The sequence below is a fragment of the Melospiza melodia genome, chromosome 8 (genome assembly GCF_035770615.1).
Source record: "Melospiza melodia melodia isolate bMelMel2 chromosome 8, bMelMel2.pri, whole genome shotgun sequence".
Taxonomy (NCBI): domain Eukaryota; kingdom Metazoa; phylum Chordata; class Aves; order Passeriformes; family Passerellidae; genus Melospiza; species Melospiza melodia.
In genome coordinates this window covers 18,852,178-18,876,874 of record NC_086201.1, presented here as the reverse complement: position 1 = coordinate 18,876,874, position 24,697 = coordinate 18,852,178, and the positions used below count along the sequence as shown (strand labels likewise).

General features: G+C 39.3%; 1 protein-coding gene across 5 annotated transcripts in view; it reads right to left on the bottom strand.

Moving 5' to 3' along the window:
• Window positions 1-235: 235 nt before the first annotated feature.
• Window positions 236-24,697, bottom strand: part of B3GALT1 (beta-1,3-galactosyltransferase 1) — a 171,535-nt gene continuing 147,073 nt past the window's right edge. For all 5 annotated transcript variants that reach the window (XM_063162048.1, XM_063162051.1, XM_063162047.1 and 2 more), the window contains 2 exons: window positions 3,058-3,096; window positions 236-2,484 (listed from right to left, as the gene is read on the bottom strand). In XM_063162048.1, coding sequence (XP_063018118.1) covers window positions 1,275-2,255 — 981 coding nt within the window. In that variant the 5' untranslated portion in view covers window positions 2,256-2,484; window positions 3,058-3,096 and the 3' untranslated portion in view covers window positions 236-1,274. The remainder of the gene's footprint in view (window positions 2,485-3,057; window positions 3,097-24,697) is intronic.

The window sequence follows — 24,697 nt, the reverse complement described above, 5'->3', positions numbered from 1 at the left end:
GTTATGAAATTTGAATAAGTCTTGTGTACTTGATCTCCTGAGTGGGACCTCAGTTAGTATTGACTGTGATGAGTAAACTGAGAACTTTAAAAGGTTTTTTAAAAGGATATAATTTGTGTAGCTTTAATAGATTTTGCTTAAAACCCCTCTCTTTTGCTGTGAAATTTGTACATATATGTTATGTATTCTGTTGTATGTCCAGTCAACAGAAAATTGATTGCATTCTTTTATTGGGCTAAATTCCTCATTTCTACACCATTAAAAATCTGTTAGGACTTGTTTCTAGATGTACTGCAGCACAAAGTAAAGCTTCCCCTTAAAAAGTTGCTATTGTGTTACTTGTTTTCAGGTAAATAGTGCACTGACTGATGTTGAAATGTGCTGTTTATTGACACTTTTAGCATTCAGGATAATTATATATTGCTATTCAAGGTGTTTAATGGAGAATCCATTAATACTAATGACAGACGTTGCCTTGCTTTGAAATTAAGAGTTAAGATATTCATGCTTTTCTCATATATTTTAAAGATAGTTTTTCATACATTTCCCCTGCCTTATTTCACCTACAGATTTACTTAATTTTTAAATTGTGTTACATATTTTATGGGCCATTTAAGAAGTGTAAAGAAATGGGCTATTCTGAAATAATTTAAAGTAATGCCATTTGGTGGATGAAAATATATTTCAGTGTGTGGGTTTGTTTGTAAGGCCAATGAAACTTTGATGTTCTTACCTGTCTAAATTCTGCTATTATACCATTAGTAAGCTATTTGGGAATTGCACAAGTACTATAAAATACACATGTCAAAGTAGGTACATCATTTCAGTGCAAATGTATGCTGCTTAATTTATTAACAAGGTTCTAAATAGAGACGGTTGTAGGGTGTCAAAAGGAGAATAAAAGTATGTTTGTAATTCTTCATTTCTTAGAGCCTGAGTCTTATCTCAGAGGCTGGGGTGTGAATTGTTAAGCAGCTCATAATAGTTGATTACTGTCCTTTTACACACAGATGCAAGAATGGATATGTGCAATAGATGATAATTTACAAAATCTGAGATTTGACTCCAGATTCTTTCAGTTGGCATAATGTCCTTATGAAAAAGAGCCTGAAGTTTGTAAACCAGTAGTCAAAGTGAGAATGAAAAATCAGTCATTAAAAAGCCTCTCACAGTTAATATCCCACAGTTTAACCTGTAAGTCAGCAGATCACTTTGTCAAAAAATAACCAAACTCAACCAAAATTTAAAAAAAGGTATTTACATCTGTAAAAATCTTAACATCTAAGGTGTTTCTTGCTGGACATGTCATTCCAAATTTTGTGCATTTCTTCTGGTGTTATCTGGTGCACTGTGATCACCCTGCGGTACCTGCACAAGCTGTAGGCCATTTTCCAGTGATTGAAGCCACTGTTTTGGAAGGGGTGAATGCCCAGCTTCCGAAGGCAGAGTCCAACGTACACATCTTCAAGATGTAGAAGTCTGGTATGAAGGGAGGTTTTGTAAATCAGTTCTGCTACATCAGCTGAAAAAATGTAGCCAGTGCCTGAACAGAAGGGTGGGTAATTGCTGTCGGGATACAAATCTCTGGGCATGTACCACTTACTGCGAACATCTCTTATTGGTCCTCCGTTTATAACATAACCTGTGAAGTACCTTCTCCTTGGCTTGGTGTTAGGTTTCAGCAGCTTATAAATAAGATTGTCCATATTTACAAAAATATCACTGTCTGTCTTCATGACATACTTCGCTTTTGAACAAAATGTTGCTACCCACCTCATCCCCATCAACGTTTTCAGAGTGAGGTTATGGTAAGAGTCGATAAAATCTTCCACAATAATGTCATGAAAAATTTGGCTTTCTTGCTCTACCATTTGATTTAACACAGGATCTGCATTTTTTCCAAGAAGAAACAGTGTGGAGATTTTGATTCCTTTGAAGTTGTTTTCATCGCCCCACGTTTCTCGAATGGCCTGCCTTGCATCAAACTCTTTGTGAGTTGTACTGATAAGAATGACCAAGAATGGGGCACTCTTCTCACATTTGTTGGGTTCATTGATAAGGAAGTCAAAGGAATGTGGATTTATAGGTCGAGTTCTTATGTTGCCAAAGGAAACGTTTTTTCTGGCTATGGATATGCTACTGACCTGTCTGTGGCCCGTGTAGGAAGAAGTCGGACGAGTTATACTCAAGTACCAAAGAGCACTTGCCCAACAAACTACTGTCAAAATGTATAAACACGAGACCTTTGAAGCCATTGTTCCTCTAGCTCTTCTATTCCACGTGACGAACCGATAGCCTTTGTAGCGTGAGTGCACCTGTGTCCTGGAGAGGCAGCATATTATTAATGAAACTTGAAAGTTCGATACAGAAAAGTAACTCTGTACTCATTCATGGATCTCAAATAGGAGCTATTAACCCTGATGATACTCAGCTTTTCTTCTTTCACTGGCAGCGGCTTCCATTTCTTGGAATTTTCTGTTATTTCTGAAAAATATGAAGAAAAATTTTCCACTGTGAGACCATAAAAGCCTAGGGCATGAAAAATGAGCTTATATATAGTTGGCCATTAATAAGATAAGTGTCTTAATGCATTTCTCAGATATTTCTTTTTTTTCTCATGAGGTACCAAAATGCAAGGTAGTGTAATGGAATAGAGCAGTGTAACTGAAGTAATGCCTTTATGATTGGTAATTTCTCAAAGATGGTTTTATATAAAAGAAGATAAGCATGCATAGCATGTTGACCATTTAGATAATTTTAAAAGTATATGAAAATAATTTTATGGTTTCTAGCATTTTCTTGCTTCTTAGCATTTCTTCTGGCCAATCTTTCAAAATGTCCTGTGGAACATTTTAAAATTATTTAAAGAATGAAAAATAGTGTACTTTGTTCTAGGATCAGCAGCATCTGTGGCAGCTATGCACACAAATACAAGTCTAATTTGGTCTAAATGTTAATATGTGTCCTGCTAACAAGAACACACTTTGGTGGAAATCAGACAGAATGGAACTGATTGGGAAAGGTACAGAAGAGAGAGAGATATGTATGCTGTCTTACCCATGCAAAGATCAGCGCTCAAGTAGACTCCATAAAAATCTAAAAATAAAATAACACAGTTCAGTTATTCTTATTGGTTTCCTTCTCCTCTCCCCCCAAACCAGTCTTTCCATGAGCAATCCTAATTTGTGGACCATGTAAGATGAATCACGATGGCAGCCTAGTAGTGGTGGTACTTCGCTGGCTGGTGTGCAGGGAGTTGCCTGCCTGGACAGGGCTCTGGCACTGGCAGCCCCATCTTGGGCTGTTCCAGTCTTGCCTCCAGCATCAGGTATTTTTCCTGGATTAAGGGAGTGTTACTGTCCCGAACCTTCCATTTCTCTTGGCAATTTTGCTGGGAACCAGTTCAGTTTATCATAATTTTGTGGAAATGAGACAGGCTGCCTCAAGCCTGCCAGCTCAGTGCTGACTCCTCCAAGGCACATCAGTAGCTGGAGAGTGCCTGCAGGCTCCACCTTCCTGAGTTTTACTGTTGCATTACTTCAGAGCTAAAGGATAGTAGAAGCATGCAACAGAGGAGCTTTTTGCAAGAGTCTCAGAAATATTTAACATTTACTTTGGATAGAAAAAATATGTATTCAGATAAAAAGATAGAAGCCTTGTCTTAGAAACGTCCTCTCTGGTTTCACACCACTGACAGTCAGACCACCCCCTAGGCAGGTCATCGGAATGAAAGGACTTTTAGTTACCCTGTGCATTATTTCACACTGAGGTTTAACAACAACAGAGAAACAACCTGAGCATTTGCTAAATCTATACAGACTGTATTCTCCTTATAAATTCTTACAGCTAGTCTTCATTACATGCACTTTTAATTGTTTAATGACCAGAACTCACATGCTGCTCTTCCCTTTCACAAACTAGGGTAATGTGAATTTTTTGCCTGTTTCAGAGCTTCATCACTTTCAATTCGTTTTGCCCTATAACTGGGGAAATTTAATTATCTAGAGGTGGGCTATGATCTCCTTCGTTGCTTGTCACAGGACTCAGGGTTTGCAGTCTTTTCCCATCAAGCAGTACCAGCAAATGTTTGGGAGCAGTGCATTTAATTGGGATCTCTAATTGTTCCACAGGGCTGCAGAAGACAACAGTCTTGGGAGGGCAGACACATGTACCTCCTAAATAAATGTGGTTGTGATAAATTTATACACAGATGCTACTGTAATGTCCAGAGAGGGGATGTATCATGCTTTAACAACCTGCTGTGATACAGTTCTAAGAAAGGCAAAACTCATCCCTGGTCTGGTAGGTTGGTTGTGTTTCTGGCTTCACTGTGAAGCTCTGCTAATGTTCCCACTGGAAATGCCAGTGAGGAAAACCACCAAGTGCAAAAAGCCATAATATAATGAAGACACAAGAGTGTCAAGTCTAGAAAACTGCATTAATAAAGAAAGAAATACAGCAGTCGTGGATTGGAGCTGTAGAGCAAGAGATGCATAAGTCAGTGTGTTTAATGGACTCCAGCATTAGGGTCTCACAAGTAAGTGTAATATTCTGCATATGATGTATTATTTTAGGAAACTATATATTGCATTATCTAAAAGTGTATGATATTCTACATCTTTTCTTTCATAAGGATAGGTGCATTAGTTACCATGAGCACTGTGCAGATCTGAGGGAAAGAAAAATTGTAACCAATGCCTCTTACAAACTGCAAAATTACATAAAATTGCTTTTCAGTCCACTAATGTCATGGCTGTGATATCCAATCTTGTGTGCTCTGAAAGGATTAGAAGAAACAAAAGCCTTACTCCATTTTGAAAAAAGATCCTGAGCTGTTGTAGGGAATTTTTTTCTCAGTTATGAAATCTATAGGTAGCTGTGTGGGATGAATGCTTCTTATATTGACCCTTGGATTGCTGGGTCTTGAAACAAATTTATCTTTTTCTGTTGAATATTTGGTGGGGTTCTTTTTTGGTTTACTTGTCTTTTAAAACAAACAGTAAGAGTTGATATGGTTTGATTTGGTTTGGAGCGTTCTACACCAACCCTGCAGAATTTTTGAGCAAAGTGCAGGTGAAGTGGTTAAGAGTGCACAGGCTGTAGTTTTCCTGATGAGTGAAATTTTATATTTACTTATTTTTTAGGAAGATTGAGGGGAAAACCAAAATGAGAGCTTCCTCCTATTCCAGCTTTTGTGAGGTGAAAATGTAAAAATTAAAGTTCGTATTCCTTCTTTACTTGAGCTCTGTGCTATATGTGGGGAAGAGATTTGAAAGAAAAGAGCATAACCAAAATTGGCAAATAGTGTGAATACAATACAAGTACAAATAGCTAATGCAAGTAGCTGAGAAGTCTTGGTCTGTAATTCAGGTGAGATTATTTTTGCATCCAGGATTGATCTTGCTTCCTCTTTGTGGGATCACAAAGGGGTTGGATAAGTAGCTATGTTGTGTATTTTTCTGGCCACAGGGCACATGCTCCTACAGGTTATTTCTGGTAACATTGGTCCTGCCCAGTAATTTCAATAATGTGTATTTTGTATTTGTGTAAGAAAATACCTAGCTTGATTAGGCCAGGAAATATGAACTAAGCAGGGAAAGACTTACTTTGTGATGATTTAGCAGTCAAGAATTTCAGAGGTAGCCAAATTCTATTATTAAAGATGATGCTAATTAATCAAGATCCTAAACTAACACCTAACTCAGGCTTACTGCAGCACAGGAATAATTCTAGGAATTTTGCAAAATTATTCACAGTATCAAAGTCTGTGACAGCAGACCTTTTTGCTGTCATGTCTTGTGACCTGTAACAAATTTACAGCCTTGTGGGACTTGTATGTCAAGGATGTGAATTATATGGACGGAAATCAGTGTAAAACTCATGTACTCAAACTATAGTGAATTAAAAATTTTGTGTTAATTACTCATTTGGAAAGAGGAGGAGTAAAGTATGTTAACTAAGACCACTATGATCAGAATAATGACTGAAAGCACTTCAATGCCCACATTGCTGCACTTCCTTTAGCAGTTTGGCCAGAAGTTATTCAGAATATTTTTAACCTCATCAATTGTAAGTATTTCAAAAGTTGCCTTCAATATTTAAGTGTGTAGCAAATTCATTTATATATTGTATTTTAATCCATTTAGATGATGGATTCAGTATATCATTACTAGAAGAATATTCTTTTTTCACTTGTGCCATGATCTTTAATTTGGTGTTGAAATTCGAAAACCTTCTAACCAGGAGGATAAGGGATGTCAGAGGGAGAGTGAAAAGCTTTTATCAGCTTTGGATTTTGGAGTAGAAATAGTCTGTTGGAACAGACTTTATCACATTTGGGGATAAGTAGACAGGCAAAGGAAGGTGACATGTCCTTTCCTTTCTTCTTTCAAGTGAAAGAAAGCTTTCTAGCAGGACAGTTGCAATGGTTAAGCTCTTGGATCCTTGTTTTTAAAATTGTTTTAATTTAATCTGTCCCTTTTCTAACCTGGTAGTCATACTATAAGTAATAAAAGACTCAATCACTGAGGATAGACGATGGCAAAAAGCAAATGTTGAGCACTGTGTTTCCATACTGTGACACGAAGTTGTGCATTTGGTTGCACTGATCACAGCTCGTGCTGTGCCAGCCAGTGGGAGCACAGAAAGCTGTACTGTGTAACTTCTGTAAGTAGTTGTCTGGATGAGGACTGTATTTGCAGCCAACCTTTTATGAGCTGACTGCACATGAAGAATAGTCCTCCAGATAATGAGCACATTTGAGAATCTTGATAACTACTCATGGGCAATTTTCAGGCAGATGCCAAATGAGTTCAGCTAACGCCACTCATCAAGGACAATATTTTGCCAATATTTTGGAATGCTGCTGTCTCTGTGAGAGGCTGTTGATCTTTCTTTCAAGAAAGCCTGTCCTATGTAAGTGCAGGTGCAATAATGTGTGTAGATCACAGTGGACGCCCCTGATAGAAGCCACAGCTCCTGAAGCCTGGCTGGTTGCCATAGCTGTAATCCATGCCATGCCACTACTGCTGAGGGAGGTGCTGGGTGCAGGATGCTGACTGAGTCCTGGGGATGACCCTGGGTGAGAAGCCACGGGAGATCACAGCTGTTCATCCTGACACCCAGGAGTCTGTTAGGCAGAACACAATTGAGTCAAATTAACACTCTGCATCTCTGCTAAAGGGTACCTTTTCCTTTCCCTGGAAAAAAGAGGGAATGCAGCCACTAAATTATTTAGTAAATGTAGCAAACTCTTCTCATTTTCCCTGAAGAGACATTTTTGTAAGTTTTCTATGATCATGGCTTATAGACCAAGATGCTGAAATGTCTTCACCATTTATGAAATCTGTAAATTACCTAAGGAAAAGTCTGTCATAATTACTAAATCTCGTTGAGAAGATAATTATGCTGAACATTAAGAACACATCTACATGGAAATCCAGGGATCTCTTACGTTCTAAGCTCTATGTTTTCATAGTTTCTGGGGGAAATTTTGGACAGATGGCACAGGTGATTTAGCAGAAGATTGCAACCTCCTTTCTGGGAACTTAATATAAAGTTTCTTAAATACTCTAAATGCTTATTCTGCCTGGGTGTAATGCATCTGAAACCAAATCAGTGCTGCAAAGAAAGACTTTCTTCTCTATAACATTGTGGAAAGGGGCTGTAACAGAGGCAGAAGGCACAGTCTTGGGCTGAATAGAGAAAAGTACAAACCTTCATTTCAGGTCCATGTTTTTTAGACAAAGAAATTCTTCTATTAAGAAGGTTCATAGCTGTCATATGTTAAAAGAGGCTGGCTTCCCTTCTCTTCCTCAAAGACAATGAGGGCAAATATTTTCTGGATCATTCCTTGTTCACAAATATATTGATGATAGATTTTACCCTAGGCAGACCCTTAATGTGAAAGCAAGTATTTGCACAAGTACCTATTTCATACTAACAGTTCTCCTTTCATGAATCCTGACTTGCAGGTGGTTTTGATTGTAGCTCATCATTAAATCAAAGAATTGATCTCTGGAAATAAATGTAGTATTTATAAATTGTTTTTCAGTATTTATCACCTGCTTGTAATGTGAACTAAGAGTAAGAATGTACTGTCCACTGGGGAGTCTTACCAAAAGCTTCTATAGGGAAAATGCAAGTTATAGAATTTTCAGCATAAGCTTCTGTCCTACTGAAACTTCCCTAATCTTTAAAGAGCTGCTGTAGTCTTTTAAGAGTTAAACGTTGTCTACATGAAAGTAAATCTGCCTGAGTGAAAATACAGGAAAATACAGAGATCTGTATTTTCCACTTCAGATTTTTTCAATGAATCTATCTATAAAACCAGGATTTTCTCTTTGTTTTGAAGAAGTGCTGAAACAGCCCACATAAAACAACTAAATGGCAATTTAATTGCTTTCTTTCTCATGTTTAAGAACAAATCATGGAACTCTTTTTGGCAGCTGATTAGTAATGACTGAGATCCCCCAGTTTATTGGGGCTCTCTTGGTCAGGGCTTTCTGAAAGCATTGCCTTAAGCCTGCTGGTTGGAGCAGTGTGGGCAGTACCAGGCGGGCAGGGCTGGCTGTGCCCCTTCCTGTGCCCTCTCCTGTGCCCCTCCTGTGCCCCTCCTGTGCCCCCTCCTGTGCCCCTTCCTGTGCCCCTCCTGTGCCCCCTCCTGTGCCCTCTCCTGTGCCCCTCCTGTGCCCCTCCTGTGCCCCCTCCTGTGCCCCTTCCTGTGCCCCTTCCTGTGCCCCTCCTGTGCCCCCTCCTGTGCCCCCTCCTGTGCCCCTCCTGTGCCCTCTCCTGTGCCCCCTCCTGTGCCCCTCCTGTGCCCTCTCCTGTGCCCCTCCTGTGCCCCTCCTGTGCCCCTCCTGTGCCCTCTCCTGTGCCCTCTCCTGTGCCCCTCCTGTGCCCTCTCCTGTGCCCCTCCTGTGCCCCTCCTGTGCCCTCTCCTGTATCCTCTCCTGTGCCCCTCCTGTGCCCCTCCTGTGCCCCTCCTGTGCCCCTCCTGTGCCCCCTGCCCTCCGCTGCTCCACGTTCCAGGGGCTCCACCCTCACTGCTCCAGCTGCCTCCTGCAGCTCTGCCCCGGCTTCCCAAGAGTTACCCTGCAGGGAAGGGACAGGCGTGTTGGGAAAGGGACTCGCTCTTTGACTGAAAAGAGGAATTGTTGCCTTGGATGTTTGCCTTAAATACCTGGAGTGGTGCTTTTGTGCAGAAGTGTTGGTGTGGCCACCAGCCAGTGTGGGTGCTCACAGGCCCACTGACCTCAGCACAGCTCAGGGCCAGCACTTCTGGCTTTTAGCTGTGCATAATTGCCTTGGAACAAAGAAACAGCTTTCTTTTCACTTTGTCATAAGTAAATGATAGATAGGGTTTTTCTCAAACCTAAATCAAAACCTACTTTTATTGGGGATTGAACAAGAAAAATTTCTGCTGCAGAAGAGAGGGCATTGTTTTGCAAAGCTGTTAAGATTTGAGAGAAAGCTAGCATCGGACTCAGCTAGCACATATGGAGCATTTCACAGACATGACCCCAGACTATTTGTCAGCATTTAGTTTCCTGAAGCTTGCAGTTGAATAGATGGCTGGGCAATGTTACACTCAAACATTCATTCAACACTAGAGGCCCTATCTCTTGTGGCATGATTTTGAAATGGGCTCGTAATAACTGGAGTTTCTTGGATGAATGAAATAAAGGAGTACATGCTGTAGTTATTTGGTAAATATATGTCCTGGTGAATCCATGGGAGTAAAACTGTCCTCATTCTTCTATGATATTTCAAAAGTGCAGCAGCTTGTGTCCTCAGCTGAGAGGATGTTTGAAAAATACTGTTTGGGATCATAAATGGGTGGCTGCCTCCTAAGCTGAGGTGAAAACCCATTCTGGGTTATCAGCTATGCCTACCTAGTCAACCCACTTGCTCGAAAAACTGTTTCTTCATTTTTCCACTGTATCTCCTTTACGAAAATTGTGAAAACTGTGTATTAGTATCAGTGAAAGAAATTTGGGTGTCTCTGTAGAAGGCAACCAGTAAACAGCTTGTCTGTTTGTGCTCAGATCAGAATTTAACCTGGCTCCTGTGAGAATTGTTAAAAGCAAAAATTGAGGAAGTTTTCTTGCAAAGTGTTTTTGATGAATATTTTGTAAGATTTTTTTGTTAATAACTCTTATCTCCCAGCTGGGCAGAATATGGCTGATAATCTTAGGTATCTGATAAAGCAGCAGGAAGAAGTGCATTTTGGTAGAGAGTGAATCTGAATTCCTGTTGAACTTACTTTTATCACTTTTGTCCTTAGAGATGTCCTCCATGTGTACTTTAAAAGCTTTCACTAGGGAACATAAATTTCAAATCCCAGCTATCTCTGTGAGCAGTCAGGAATACTAACTAATTTCTTACATCTTTTGTCTGTGGGCATTGTTAATTAGGGGTATTCACAGTGACTGGTAACTAGGAAAATAGCTAAACAAACTTCTTCCTAATGTTTATCCTTATGTGTTTGTCTGTCTGTCACTGAATGTATCAGTCACTAAATGTAATGGGCCATTTCTGAGGGCTCATTATGCTGATAGTACATTTTGTTTTCTCTTTACCCTATTGTGATTAAGGAAGCATAACCAGAGCTGCCCAGAATAATTGGAAACTCTTCAGCTGGCTTCTCCACCTGTAATTGCATGGTCTGTAGTGGGCTGATGTAGGTATAAATGGAGACTCATTTGTCCATTACTGAAGGATTTCTCAAAACAAAGGCAAAGAACTGTTATATAAAAGATGACCTCAAGTATATTCAGGATTGAGAAGCAGGGAAAACAGTCTTGCTCCTCTATGCTGACTCTTACTGAAACTGCTGTGGCACAGGTAAAGTGTGTGATTACAGGACTGCTCCAGAGAGGATTATGCAGCCACTTGTACTCAGTGTTGCTCAGAGTTTTCTGTTCCCACTCCTGGCCCTGCACAGCACCCCACAGGAGTCACACCATGTGCCTGACAGCATTGTCTTCCTTCAACTCAGTTAGGCTTGGTGCTGTGAACACTTCCCTGGGGAGTTGGTTCCAGTGCTCAACCACCTTCTGGGTAAACACTTTTCTTGATACCTAAGCCTCCCCTGACTCAGTTTCATGCTGTTCCCTTGGGTCCTTCACTGGTCCCAAGAGTGAGGAGACCGATGTTTGCCCCTCATGTTTCCCTTGTGAGGGTGTTGAAGACCCTCACAAAGCAGAGGTTTCTCTGCTTTGGTGTCTTGTGCCTTGATTCTGCCTTGATTTTGATGCAGTTCAACATACAAAGTTCTCTTTTTATCACCCACTTTTCCTTGGGATGTGTTGGCTCCTGCTAGGATAGGAATGGAGTGCAATACTGATAGAAATCAACTTTGTGAAGCAATAAACAGAAAATATGTTCTATCACTATGCCCAAGGGAATCATATCAAACCTTAGTTATCCATGTGTTTGAGGCCAAGCCTTAAGGAAAAAGAGGGTACATGAATATATGGTATAAAAATATAGATTGCTTCTCTTCACTCTCTGTCTGTGGACCTTCAAGAGCTCTATAAATACAAGCTCACTGAGCAGCTGTATACTCCAAGGAGGCAGATAACACAGTCATAAATATGCCAAGCAATTTAAGGGTCCAAATCTTGATACATACCACAAGGTTGTAAGAATTAAATAGAGTAGTTTTAACAGAGACACACTCTTCTGGGAGATTTTTCTTATAGAAGCAGTATAAGATCAAACACCCCTTTTGATCATTTTCCAGACTTTGGAGGTGCTTAGTCTTTGAGCAGAATCAGAAGAGATTGCTATATAAATAATGTGAACCAAGACCTCTGGAGGAAGGTGTTTGGTTCATCTAGGTGGCTGAAAACAACAGGGATTCTCCTGAGCTTGTTTTAACTCTTGTGTAGGGCTCCCTCAGCATACTGAAAACTTTTCTCACTTTTAGCAATCTCCTTTCAGCATTATTTTAATCTGAAAGATCTCTTGAACAAAAGTGATTTTAAAGCAGTCTGCAATTTTTGATTCCATTTATTTCCTGGCTACTCTGATATCAAAGGCAGCAGGAAGCAAAAGTGAAAAGAAATGCAGTAAAGCAGCTGCAGGACCAACTATTGTGGGATCACACAGGAGCCCTGCTTTGCTGTGTGACCAAGTGCTCCATGTGGGGCTCCCTTCCATGACACAGCCAGGGTCTGTCTCCACTGGCACTCTGTCTGTCCATCAAGGAAGAAGGTGTGCTCAGATTCATTCTCCTCATGTGGAAAAAGGGCAGGAAACATGAAAATTGATGCAAACATCAGTAATGCTTTGTCCTGCTGCTTGGGAGAAAAGGAGTGACTTCCTGACACTCTCAGGAAAGTGGGGCAGGAGCTGCTGGAAGGGCAGGTGGTGTCTGGCTAAACCCTCTTGGGTGCACAGAGGAAGACAGGGAATCCTGCCTGGATTGCAGAGTGAAGCCTCCCCATAGGTAATGGTTCAAGGTGAGAGGAGGACAAATGATCTAAGTGCACAAATTTTCAATTTATTCTTTAAAAACCTTTCTTGCCAGAAGAGTAATGCCACAAAACAAAGGATGTAAATAATTTCTTATTTGTCTCTTGTGTATGTGGTAACAATGTAACCAAGAGCTACCCCAGTACTTTTAATGAGAACTTCACTGCTTTGTTATTCTTTCTCAGTCTTCCTTTGTGTTTTTCTTCGAATAAAACAATTTCCCTGTCTGTATAGCTCAGAGAGTGTGTACTTTGCAAAGATGCTGCCATCTGCCATTTACTTTCCTTTCTGAACTGTGATCTTAGACATATATTTCAGGGAAAAGGAAGTCAAGTGGTTGAGTTTATTCTCCTTTTGTGTGAACAACAATGCAAATAATTCCAGAGCCAGGCAGTAAGGCTGCCTGAAATGCCAACTGCAAATCTCCTTTTCAGCAAGGCATTAATTCATTCTGTGAAAAATATGCTGGGTAAAAAACTACATTTCAATTCCTCCTCCTGTGCACTGGCTGGATCAATTAAACTCCATATAGCAATTTTTTGAGATAAAGTCAAATAATTTTGTACATTTTCTAACCCTTATTCCAGATCATTTTCCTCTCAGCTTCCTGCTACAGGTGCAGGGGACAGGGGAGCAGTGGTGGATGCTGCTGGACACATGGCAGGGCCAAGGCTGACTGTCCTTGGGTCACCCTGTGCTGCCGCGAGGAAGTTTCTCACCTCCAGCCAGGACATGGCCCTCTCAGAGCCCAGGACCCCCCAGTGGGTGAGGGGGATTAATGGTCTCCTCCTTAACAGGGAAAATGAGAGTGTGAGAAAGGAGCTCATCTTGCTCCTCCTCAGCTGCTTGTGCCTTGCTTTTGGAGGTGAGTGCTTCAGGAGCTGATAAAAAAACTACATGAGATCAAGATGAAAAACATTTCTCTGCATCTGGGAAACTAGAGCCAGTGTGTCTGTAAGCTGGAAGTGCCACAAAAATACCCATGCATTCATTAATGCTTCATGATGATTTTTAGTCTGATCAGTTCCCTGGTCAGATGTGCCTCATGGTCACACAAAAGCCTGGATCAGCACAGCCAAGGGGCATTGTCACTTTGAAATGAGAGGATGAGGCAAAATGGGGCAGACCTGTTTTCATGACCACACTCCTGTCTTAAATGACTGAGAACTGAGGCCTTATTAGGGAACTGAGGGCTCCCCTTATTCCCTTGGGAACTGTAGTAATAGCCCCAAGATTTCCTTACATAACAGTAAGACCAAGCACTCAGCTATTTCCTCCTCTTGCATCATTTGCAAACAAGTAAAAAACAAAAAAGCTTTTGCCTACCTATCAAATATTTATGTTTAAATTTCAGTATCTACTGGAAAGTTTTGGAAAACAATTCAAGGACTTGTCAAGAATTAAGAAAAATACTCTCCCTTTAAACTTTATTTTTTGTTTTCACAATACCAAATAAACTGTTGGATCCTTTAACTCTCCTGAGATCACTCTGAAATTAAACTGGAAACCTAATTGGATTTTAACAGGAAATCTGATCGTGCATCTATCAGCTTTAAGTGGCATGAATAGAATAGCATTTGAGAATGTGCTGCTATTTTGAAGATGGATGTGATTTTCTGATTTTGACAGAAAATGAAAACACAGTGAGAGGCTGTCACAAGCTTCTGAATCAGCCAGATTCTTCTTAGAAGCCAAAGACAGCTTGGCTGAGGTAGGCTATTCTCCCACACGTGTCTTTGCCAAAACAGAGAGTGTGCTGAGGCTTTTTTGCTGTTGTTTTTTTCCTCCAGATGGTGTAAGGAGGGATAGACTGCTGGTTGCTTGCCAAGGGTTGTACAATATTGTGGCAAAATGCAATCCCAAGCTGCAGTTTTGAAGGTAGCATATCAATCACTTACTCATCAGGTTCCTATAGTTCTTGCATGTGGGGTCAAACCTTTGTCATTGGGCCAAGGCTATTAACAAGTTTAGTCCAAATGTTTTGAAAAAGACAAAATTTGGTATGGTTTTCTCTCCAAATGTTGATTAAAGTGTCCACTGCTAGGAAGGTAAGAGCCAATATGCAGCTAATCCTTTATAAAAATCTCTATCTCAAACCTAAATTGCTAAATCCCTCAGGTCAGCTAAAAATAATAATGCTTTGGGTTTGCCTGTGATTTTTCTCCATATACATCCAAAGTAAAAGCTAGAAGTTACTTGGTGTCACAAATTATTTACCTTTATATGGTTATGGTTTGAAACAGATTGAGTTTTTGATGTTTTAGAAAATTTCTTGCACTTAAATGAAGTTATAACAATAAATAGAGCTAAAGATGAAGATTTTTTACTAAAAGGTGTGCAGTTTTTCACCAGATTGATATGTACATCTTCCTCCTGTTGACATGTGTTTTCAAAATAAACCTGATATTAATTGCACCTTCACTGGGTAACACAGTGGCAGAATGATCCACCTTCTGACAGTCAGGGCTTTGAGTGGGATTAAACACTTCTAAGAACAAAATTACCCCCTGAGAGTAGCAAATGCACACTATTTAGCCACTGTACTTGGGAAAACTTCCAATCTAGGCAGGGTTAGTGACCAAAACAGTCGGGGAAGTCAATCTGTCTCGTCATCTTTCAGGTGTAACTTTATTTTACATAAACTGTTCTTGTTCTAGGTGTTCATTTGGCCTTGCAGCAATCTAAGATGCCCAAGGTAATGGTGACTTAAAATAAGTGCACTGGCATTTATGAACATAAAAGAAATTTTAATATAGGAATATGTTGCCATTTTAATAAACTACTACAAGTAGTCTCTCCCTTGTAGCAGGAGAGGGAAGGGTTGGTGTTGGATAACAATTTTTAAAAACTTCAGAATGACAGCGTATACGAAAAACACTTGTAAGAAGATTGCTTTGCAATGAGTTATAAAACATAGGAAAAAGTTCTCCAAAAACCAAGATCAGTTTTTAAAAGTGACTTGACAAGCTAAGTAATAGTAAGCTTGCTCTCTAATTTAGGCTGTTTGGAAGAAGCATGGATGGGATTTTTAGTGTCTTAGTGATATGACAACAGACAAAAATCTACAATCATTCTTTAGGTGCCCAGTGTGCTGTATCTGGACCACCAAAAGTATTTTCTTCCTCAAGCAATAACAGATTATCATCCTGGCTGGCAGGAAATAACCTGTAAATTATATCTATATCTAGCACATATGGAAGAAAAGCCATCAGATAGTATCATACATGAAAAATCAGTTGCCTTGCTCTACTAACTAAAAGTTTAGCCATAACATTTTTTAATTTGAGAAATGATGAAACCAGCAGCAGCAAGAATAACATTGCTAGTTTCCAAAAGTAGATATATTAGATTGAGAGGTAGGTCATTTGTCAACCACCCCTGTAGATAAAAATGACAAAGACATTTGCTCAATATCACAAAGCCAGAGACTGCAGCACAGTATTCCATGTCAGTATATAAGACTATGTATTCTAAGGCATCTACCTCTTTTTCTGTATACCTCTAGAGTCACTGAAGAAGGTCTCAAATGTCAGCATGCTCCAGCATCTCAAGTTCTGGGGAGAGAGAGAGGTTGCAGGGAGTTGTCTTTATACAGCTGGATCTGTAACCTTGAATGCCAGTCATAAATTAGACTCCTATTGAATAACAGTGCCCCATGGCACCTGCTGTTAACAACTGCCCTTCAGAGGGACTGAGCAATCTTCTGTAGGATGGATTAGGCATTTTACAGTGCTCATAAGAAACCAATCTGAAAAATAGGTCCCAAACCAATTAAATCATCTCTGTTGGTGGATCTCTAAGTTTTTAAAAACCTGCTGTGTGAAGTTCCTTTTGCAGTATGTTTTAGAAATTAGTTTAGCTATAACTTTAAGTGATAGATGCAGAAAAGAAATGTAGTGGGCCATTTCAATTCTACCTTTCTACTTTCTTTGGCAGTTGATCTTGAGTGCCCACAGAGCCTATTAAACTCATTTTGCCATAGCTTTACTGTTGACATTTGAGATTAAATGCTAGGGTATGAAGGAAATTTTTTTAAGGACTATCATTTTTTGTTTCAATACAGCATTGTCAGGACCACAGGACTGTAACAGCCTGCTGTGGCATGTTATTTCAATCATTTCTTCTTGCCTAGGGAAAATATTTCTGATTAGTGTAGTTACTGTCCCTTTGTTACAAGGTTTATACAAAATTCAGCAGTGTTACTGCAACTGAACTTAAGAGGAGCTGTAAATGCTTGGCCATGGCTTTTCCTGTTGACAGTACTTGTTTATGTCCTCTTGTCTGATAAGCTACAAACCAGGATAACTCCTTTCCCAGAGCAGTTGTGAATCCTGGTGCTACAATGAAAGATTTTTCAGTCCCAAAACAATGCCACCCAGTTGTCCTTCAGTCTGAAAGAGATGGAGGCTGGAGTCCTGGCTTGTGGGGGGATAGAATGTAAGAGAACAGAGAGAGTGCAGAAGGCAATCTCACCCCTGAGGAGCTGCAGCTGTACTAATTACCAAAGATTGGGAACAGGCCTGCCCTTAATAGGCCACAGCTGTGTCCAATAAGGATGGGTGCTATAAAAGGGTGGGTTAGCTGCTTGAGGAGAGAGTTGGAGTTGGCTGTGCTGTGAGGAGATGGCCATGGGAAATCACTGGGAAGGTATGGCTCTTTTGCAATAAGATGATAACACTGGGGTGCTTTGGAGGCTGCTCCAAGAGTTCCCAATTGGACTGCCCTCCCCACAGCTGGCAGTGGGGATGGGTTCAAAAGAGGCCAGAGCCAATGCCTCATGGTTTTACCTCTTGTGTTTGTTCTGGGACAGCATCCCAGCATATCTGTGTTAAGGCCTGGGAATTTAGTTCTGTATCTTTCTCCAAAACACCCAGGACAGCCCACGGAAATGGACTTCTGCAAGTGTAGAATACCCATGTGTAAATTACACACATTTTTTAGTGTTTTTTCATGCCCTGAAATGATCTGAAACTTTCAAGGGCAATGTGTGGTAGAAGAGGTCTCATAAGGTGTTTGTATAATTGTGATAGTATGCAGGCTAATCATACACTTTCTGCTCTCCTGCTTGATGGAAGCTTTTCCTTGATGTCCAGTGGATATTAAGTAATTTAATGACTTATGAGTAAGAACAAGGTGATTGCAGAAGTAGTCTCAGCCAGCTAAAAGTGAGCCTGCATCTCTTTTGCTGCTCTGCTTTCTGTTTAAATGGTGCATTTAATTGTAGGCGTTGCATTTGGGAAGAGGTGCTTGGTTTGCAGCACGTACCTGACAATGTCATTGGGAGTTTTCTGTTACAGCGAAGACTTAGCCTGAGGATTTGCCCTGAATGGTGTTATATTTTGTATCCCACCCAATGCATAAGAAAGGAGCTTTGGGGAGCAAACCAGTCCAGGCTCACATCTACTGCTGAAGTCACCCAGGACTAACAGCTTGCATGCAGCTTGGAGTGCAGTGCTTCTGGGTGACTTAAGAGAGGGGTTTTGGCCAAGTGTGGTTAAGTCTTTACTCTTACTTTTGTGAGGTTATTGCAGTCTGCCTGGGCCTCTGTGTTAATAACATTTACACAAACCCTGTTGTCAGCTGTTGCTTGAGGAGAGACTCTTCCTTTTTGCTGCTCATTCATTCTCTCTGCTCCAAGATTATGTGCACATACAGATACAGCTTCCAGTTACAGTTTTGACTTCTAAATTTATAAATGAGTGTCAAGCTTCTTGTGCTACTGCTGTTGCTCTCATCTTTCATCTCTAGTGGGATGGGTCTTGTTACATTTGCAGGGTTTTTGTTGCTTAGTCTTCTTGAAGGACACTCAAGATAGCAACAAATACTTCTGAAATGGCTCCACAATGTGTTTCTTGTATGTGTTTTGGCCTCTGGTTCAGCTGGCTTTCTTTTTTTTTTTTTTTTTTTTTTTTTTTTTTTTTTAAGTATTTTGAATAGAGCCTAGATTTGATTGATAGATGTAGTGGGAAGAAATTGAGTTGTTTACTGAGAACCCTGTCTTGCCCCATGGCAGCATAGTTAACTACAACAGCAGCTACAGTTGTAGACTCCAAATATGAGAAATCGAGAATGTGTTCTGAGGAAAGGCTGTGATTTACCAGGGATCATTTCCAAGTCCTGCTGATGCCTGGTTTTCTGTCTCTGGTGTTTGAAATTGGCCTGGGCAATGCACGGCTGTTGGTATCTCACACCATGCACTGCTTTATTTCTCTGGTAAAGGTTAATTGTTTAACTGATTAATTATCCAAACAGACTAGATTTAGCAGTGGCAGCTCTTGGATTTTGAGAGGATGCAGCACATTGACTTTATAAATGTAGCATCTGGCTTTTCCTATTTTAGCATGTGATAACATTTAAAGAGCTGGTCAGGCTTCTGGAATTTTAAATACCAGATGGGAATTTTATATTCCCTCTTTTCTTTATTATGCCTGGTAAATACTGAAAGAAATAGTGGCTGTCCCAAAAAGTGGACCTGTGCTTTTCAACTCCCAAATGACTGGGTGATTATTTCTGTTGCTACTTTTAGAATTCTCATTATCACCTCTGCCCCTTTGCCACTCTAAGCCTTGTCCATGTCCAGCACATCTGCTTGTTGTTTCTAACACCTTTTTTAGGGGCAGGATGCTCCCTTCTTTTGTTGTCACAGGAGCTAAACTTAAGAGAAAATGGCAGATAGGAGTTGGGCTATGCCCAGATCAAGTTTCCAATGCTCTCAAGCATTTTAATATAAACATAATTATTTTCAAATTAAATAATGCTTTTAGAGCCTTTACTTTGCATTAGAAAAATAAGATAAAATCCGAGAAGACTGCAAGACAACAAAAATTCTTAAATGCCAGTGGACTTCTGATGTTCTCACATACAAGTCATCTGTTTTGTGTTCTTTGTTATGCTTTACAAGCAGCAGAGAAATAAACTTTATGTAGTCAGGGTAAAGTGAGTCTCACATTCTCCTGAGAGAATCTAAGCTGCAACAGGCATTGCATCTGCAGCTCCTGTGTGTCAGCTGCTGGATCTAGTCCCCAGTGGAAAGAAAAATTAATTGTTTCTGATGAAATGGCTCTTTATGATGGGTGGTGTCAGTAGTGGAGATGCTGAGATATTTGCAAAAATAAACATGTACACTCCAATATGTGAGCTCATTAGATAGTTGCAATAGTTGTTGATCAGTGCAACTGTAATATTTTCTTTGATTTTCTAGCTAAAGATCTACATCTTCCTTAATGAGGATGTTGCTTAGACAGAAAATTAATTATTCAGAATTTTGATATAAATGGATCCCTCAATATTATATTAATTTAGATTTAAGTGTGTAGATGCAGAGAATTTTGGTTTCATTTTTAAATATAATTTTAAAGGCTTTGAAATAAATAAATGGGGTTTTTCTCTTATTGTAATTAAAAATGTAAGCACCACATAACTGAAGCAGAAGGGCCTGTTCACTTAAGATTTACAGCTCTCTACTGCATGCTCAGAAATAAGACCCTCATCTGACCTTCAAACTTCTAAATATTTGATTTTGTCTTCTGATGTACAGGAATTCCTTCAAAAATATGAGATCACAAAAAGTGCATAATTAGCACTGAATGCTCTGCATAAAGAACAGTACTCTAGAATTTTCACACTATAATGCCTGTTCCTCATGGTAGATCTGCTGCACAGCCATTAAGTTATTATAGCATTATACAGATAAGCAATTGAAATGAAAATGAAACTTGTGTTATCTGAGATTTTTCAATTGTGGTTTTGATGAACAACATGAAAACAGGAAAAGTGAAAGAAAAGTTTTCTGTTCCTTACATTTTGCTGACTCTTATCCTTACTTGTAGCTTTTCTGCTAAATATCAAAAGATCTGGCATAATAGAGGATGACAGGAAGCACATCTGACCAAACTCTCTTAAGTCTTGTTGAATAAAACATTTGGTGGAAATGGTTCTTGGCACCATCAGGTTAGCATTGGAAGTGTAATGGCTTTAAAGCAAGCCTAAACACCCCTTGATAAATGACAGTTCCAGATTTTAACATGAGCATTACAGATGCTGCTGAAGATATCAAAAGGAATGTGCCCAGCAGTTGCCTGGTGCACTTGCTCATGACAATACTGTTTGTGTTGTGTCAGAAAATCATCCATGGTGGTGATCTAACACTGATGATGCTGCCAATTTCTACATTATGAGAAGTAGAAGCCTTGATCATTTTGTCAGTTATGAAGCCAAGGTTCTTGGCTTTCTCTTCTCTACCAAAAGTTCCCGTTTCAGATTTCTCTAGTGTAGTTGGAGGGACCAGTTTGTCTGAATTAACAAATTATTTCCATTTACTTGAAAAGTAAATAAAAGAAAAAACAGCCAATAAAAGCTATTCTATTTTGCTTACTGGTTTTCAATAACAACCGTGCTAAATACTATATAGATTTTGGAAGATGTAATCCTGGACAGAATCCAAACTACACTAGGTTGCACCTAGATGGTCTTTAGGGTGTCTTCTAACCCAGAAAACTCTTTTGTTTCTATGTTGAAGACTAATATAAGAGTAAATTCCAGGCAATTATTTGGACTTAGCTGCACATGTTTCCCACACGGAGGTTTAGCATACAGTTTGGAAAACCACAGGCATGGTATGTGCTGAAGTTGACAGCTGCTATGAACTAGTCATTGTGTTTGCATGAGTTTTGTAGCATTCTCCAGCTCCCCCAAAGCCAAAGCACCAGGGAACATTGTGTCCTTCCACCTCTGATGCTAGCAGAAGTGCCTGTTCATTATGGGCAATTATGAATGCAGAATTCTTTTTTATTGCCATACCTAGACACTTAAAATGAAAGACTCCTAATATGGTCTCCTTGGCACTGGTAAGGTCAGGAAGCATTCAAGGAGGATCAGAGTCACTGGAATGAGAATGAAGGTCTTGTCACTTATTTTACATTTCTCTTGGAAAAGTTATCTTTCCGGGAATTATTGTACCTCCACTTATCAAAAAGGAATATCAATAAAACTTGGAGATTTGAATGTGTATTTCAAAGATTTATATTTAAAAATTTAAAATCAAGTTAATTGAGCAATCCTGACCAAAATTGTCTTTTATTTGGTTTCTTGATAACGGAGCTTGGAGATAAATTGAATAGAACATTACTCAAGCTGATAGATACAGTTTTAGATTTAGAATTCTATTTAAAACATCAAAAGAAAATAGCTCATTTAGCTTTTAAATGCTCTGATATCAGGCACTTATTTAAAAGTAGGAGTATTTCTTATTGAAAAACAGTTATGGTCTCATCCTTATTAGACACAACTCTCATTGGTATCATTCTGAACTTTGCTGGGCTCAAATGAGACCACTGACATTTTCAGGAGGCTCACTGTTACATCACTTCTGCTTTGCTACATCTTCCCTGCCACTCCTTTCTTGTGGCAGACCACTTGTCCAGTTTCTAAAAATCTATTGACTTTTTTTTAAGAGGAAAAAAATAGGGGAAAAAAAATCTGTATCAAAGGAAATGAATATTTGTGTCTCAGGGAATACTTCATTTTGACAGTTCCTTGAAAAACTTCAGTAATACAAAACCTGAGATAGTCTTGGTAGACTGTTGTGTATAAATATCTGTATTTTGACCCAATCTGTTTCAAGTGAGTCCATTAACAAGAACATAATGTATTTGATTTTTACATTGGTATAAAACAGCAATCAAATTAGCTAGATGCTGAGTGTATTTAAACTGTATTTTTTCTTCCAGTAGGTCATATGGTGAAGTAATTTTTCCAGAGATCCCTCTTCCTGCCTTCTAACAGCATTCTGGTTCTGGCTACTATTGCAATTAGAAAGTTCTTACAGGAGAAAGTGTGAGAATTCAGTTTTATCTAGCATCATCATTTCATGTAAGAAGAATATGGAAAAGAAATTCCTCAGTACTCTTGGATACAAATAATGTATTCAATAGATACTTTTTTAATGATACATTATAGTTTTCTGTGTAGGACACCCTCAATGTTTCAAGGATAATAATTAATTAGTTGTCTGTCAAACTTGTCCCACAGGACCTAATCATCTCCATTTTTGCTAATACTACTTTCTACTCCAAAGGTGCTTTTTCTTTCAAATTTAATAAATGATTACCATAATTAATTTAAACATGGAGATTTGTTTGCAAGCTACCCTTAGGCTGAAGTCTGTGGCTTCTTTTTCAGGCCTTGCTGGTACTGTGTACCTAAAATCACATCTGTTCTTTTGTCTGCTATATAAACTCATCTCACAAACAGTGCTACCTCTCTCTGCAAACTCAGGAGTACTTAGAAAATACACTAATTAGTTTCCATTATCCTTCTAATTTGCATATTTTCCTCTCTACTTATAGTTTTATGTAATTTGCTTTGCTGGGCTTTGGTTTTTTTCATTATTCTGTGAGCTTTTAAGTTTGGGGATATAACTTAATAGGATCTGATTTAATAAGATGCCGGCAGGTAGTACAGGATATAAATAGTTGAAATAATTGTTCATAAATGCTTTTAATGCAAATATATCTCCAGTACTCACTGTAGAGCGTTTTATTTCAAATTTTCTATTTTGATCTAAAGGTTCCCTTTGTATTAGACTCTTGCTCATCCAGCCCTGTGAAGTTAGGCACTGAAAGTTCTGCTGCTGCCAGGGGGTCAAGGGGAGATGTCACCAGCTAAAATCTGAGTGGTTTTAATTGCTTTGTGCTACTAATTTGGTGACCTGCCACATAGGACAGGTGTAATAGGGTATTTATTCAATGTTCCCATGTTCCCTAGCTTCCAGGTATCCTTGTCAGGTCTAAACAGAGCCCTGGATTTTTTGTCATCAAGTTTTGGGTTAGAATCTCAAACTTAAGCTACTTTGAAGCAAATAATTTTGTGAACTTTATGAAGATGATTAAAGAGAAAAGAAGTTCTATCATCTCCAGACCATTAATGACAGACCAGATAACATCTTCCATCCTAGAAATGAGGTTAAGCACTTTGAAAGCCAAGGCATATCAACAGAAGTGAAATTGAGGTTTTTCAGAGCAGGCTATCCAATCATCTCACATTGCAAGTGAATCACTCTGATTTTTATAATGTGGAATGTTTTTAGAGTGCTATTGCGAACTTCATATCCTCCTGAAGCATAAGCCAGCATAGGCCTTCTACAGAAATGACCCTATTAGGAACAGCTGAACAAGTGACAAATCTGCACACAGACTGCCAAACGAAGTAGTACAAATTCTGTGAGTAGCTGTGCTATTTAAACCTTTGTTTTGTGAGATACACTTCTCTGATGATGCTCATGTTGTTATTCCAATCATAGATTACATCCGATCACTCTAGGATTTTAAAGTTAGGGAAAATATCAGAAAATGTAATTTATCATGCATTTTCAGTCAACTGTAGTGATTGAATTGACATGCCTCTCCTCCTACAATTTTTTGGATCACTTTTGCGATTTGGTCATGAATTTGGGAAGAGCAATGCTGAGCCATTCTACGCTCTTACCACAATTGTGCTGGTGATGCTTGCTATCTTTGTCAAAGGAGGATAGAACAATATTTATCTTCCCAAAATTGGAGACCCACTTAAATTACAACCAGTTTTTGCACCTCAAACCAATCAGATCTATAGCAAAATTCAGTGAGCAGTCCTCACTAAATATCTCAGGCTACTAAGCCACTGGGTACTTGGCTTTTTAAAACCTTCTGATAAAACAAAAAGACATTTCAGCATACAACATTATTTAAATCCAGGCTTGAGATGTTACTTCTCGTGTTTTTAGAGTTTTCATATTTTAAAAATCTTCCTATTCATGGCCAGGTAATTTTGCAGAATGGAGTGAAAGGAGGATATGGCTAACTTGCCAGTAAAAAAAGTGTCATTGCTTTCAGGATATAAAATTGTGCTGCAAAATTGGAGACTTGTGGAAGCTGTGCCATCTGTTTTGTTACTCAGTGTTACTCAGACGGATCTGGTCTTCTGTTTCTACTTTGTGGCCAGCCACAGCCATGTGGTTCCAGCACAGATGATGGACATGGAAAGCTGATTTGCTTTAGCCAGTTGAGGTTGTGTCTGCAAGCTGACTTGTCCTTACTGTGCCCTGCTTTATTCTTCTCAATTCTGTGTAAGGAAAATGGGTCTGAATTCTGCATATATTCTCTAAAGCACTTTGAATGTTTGTTTCACGTTATCATTGGAGCCTTACTGGAGCTGTTTTTAATCCTTTGTTTTTTAATCC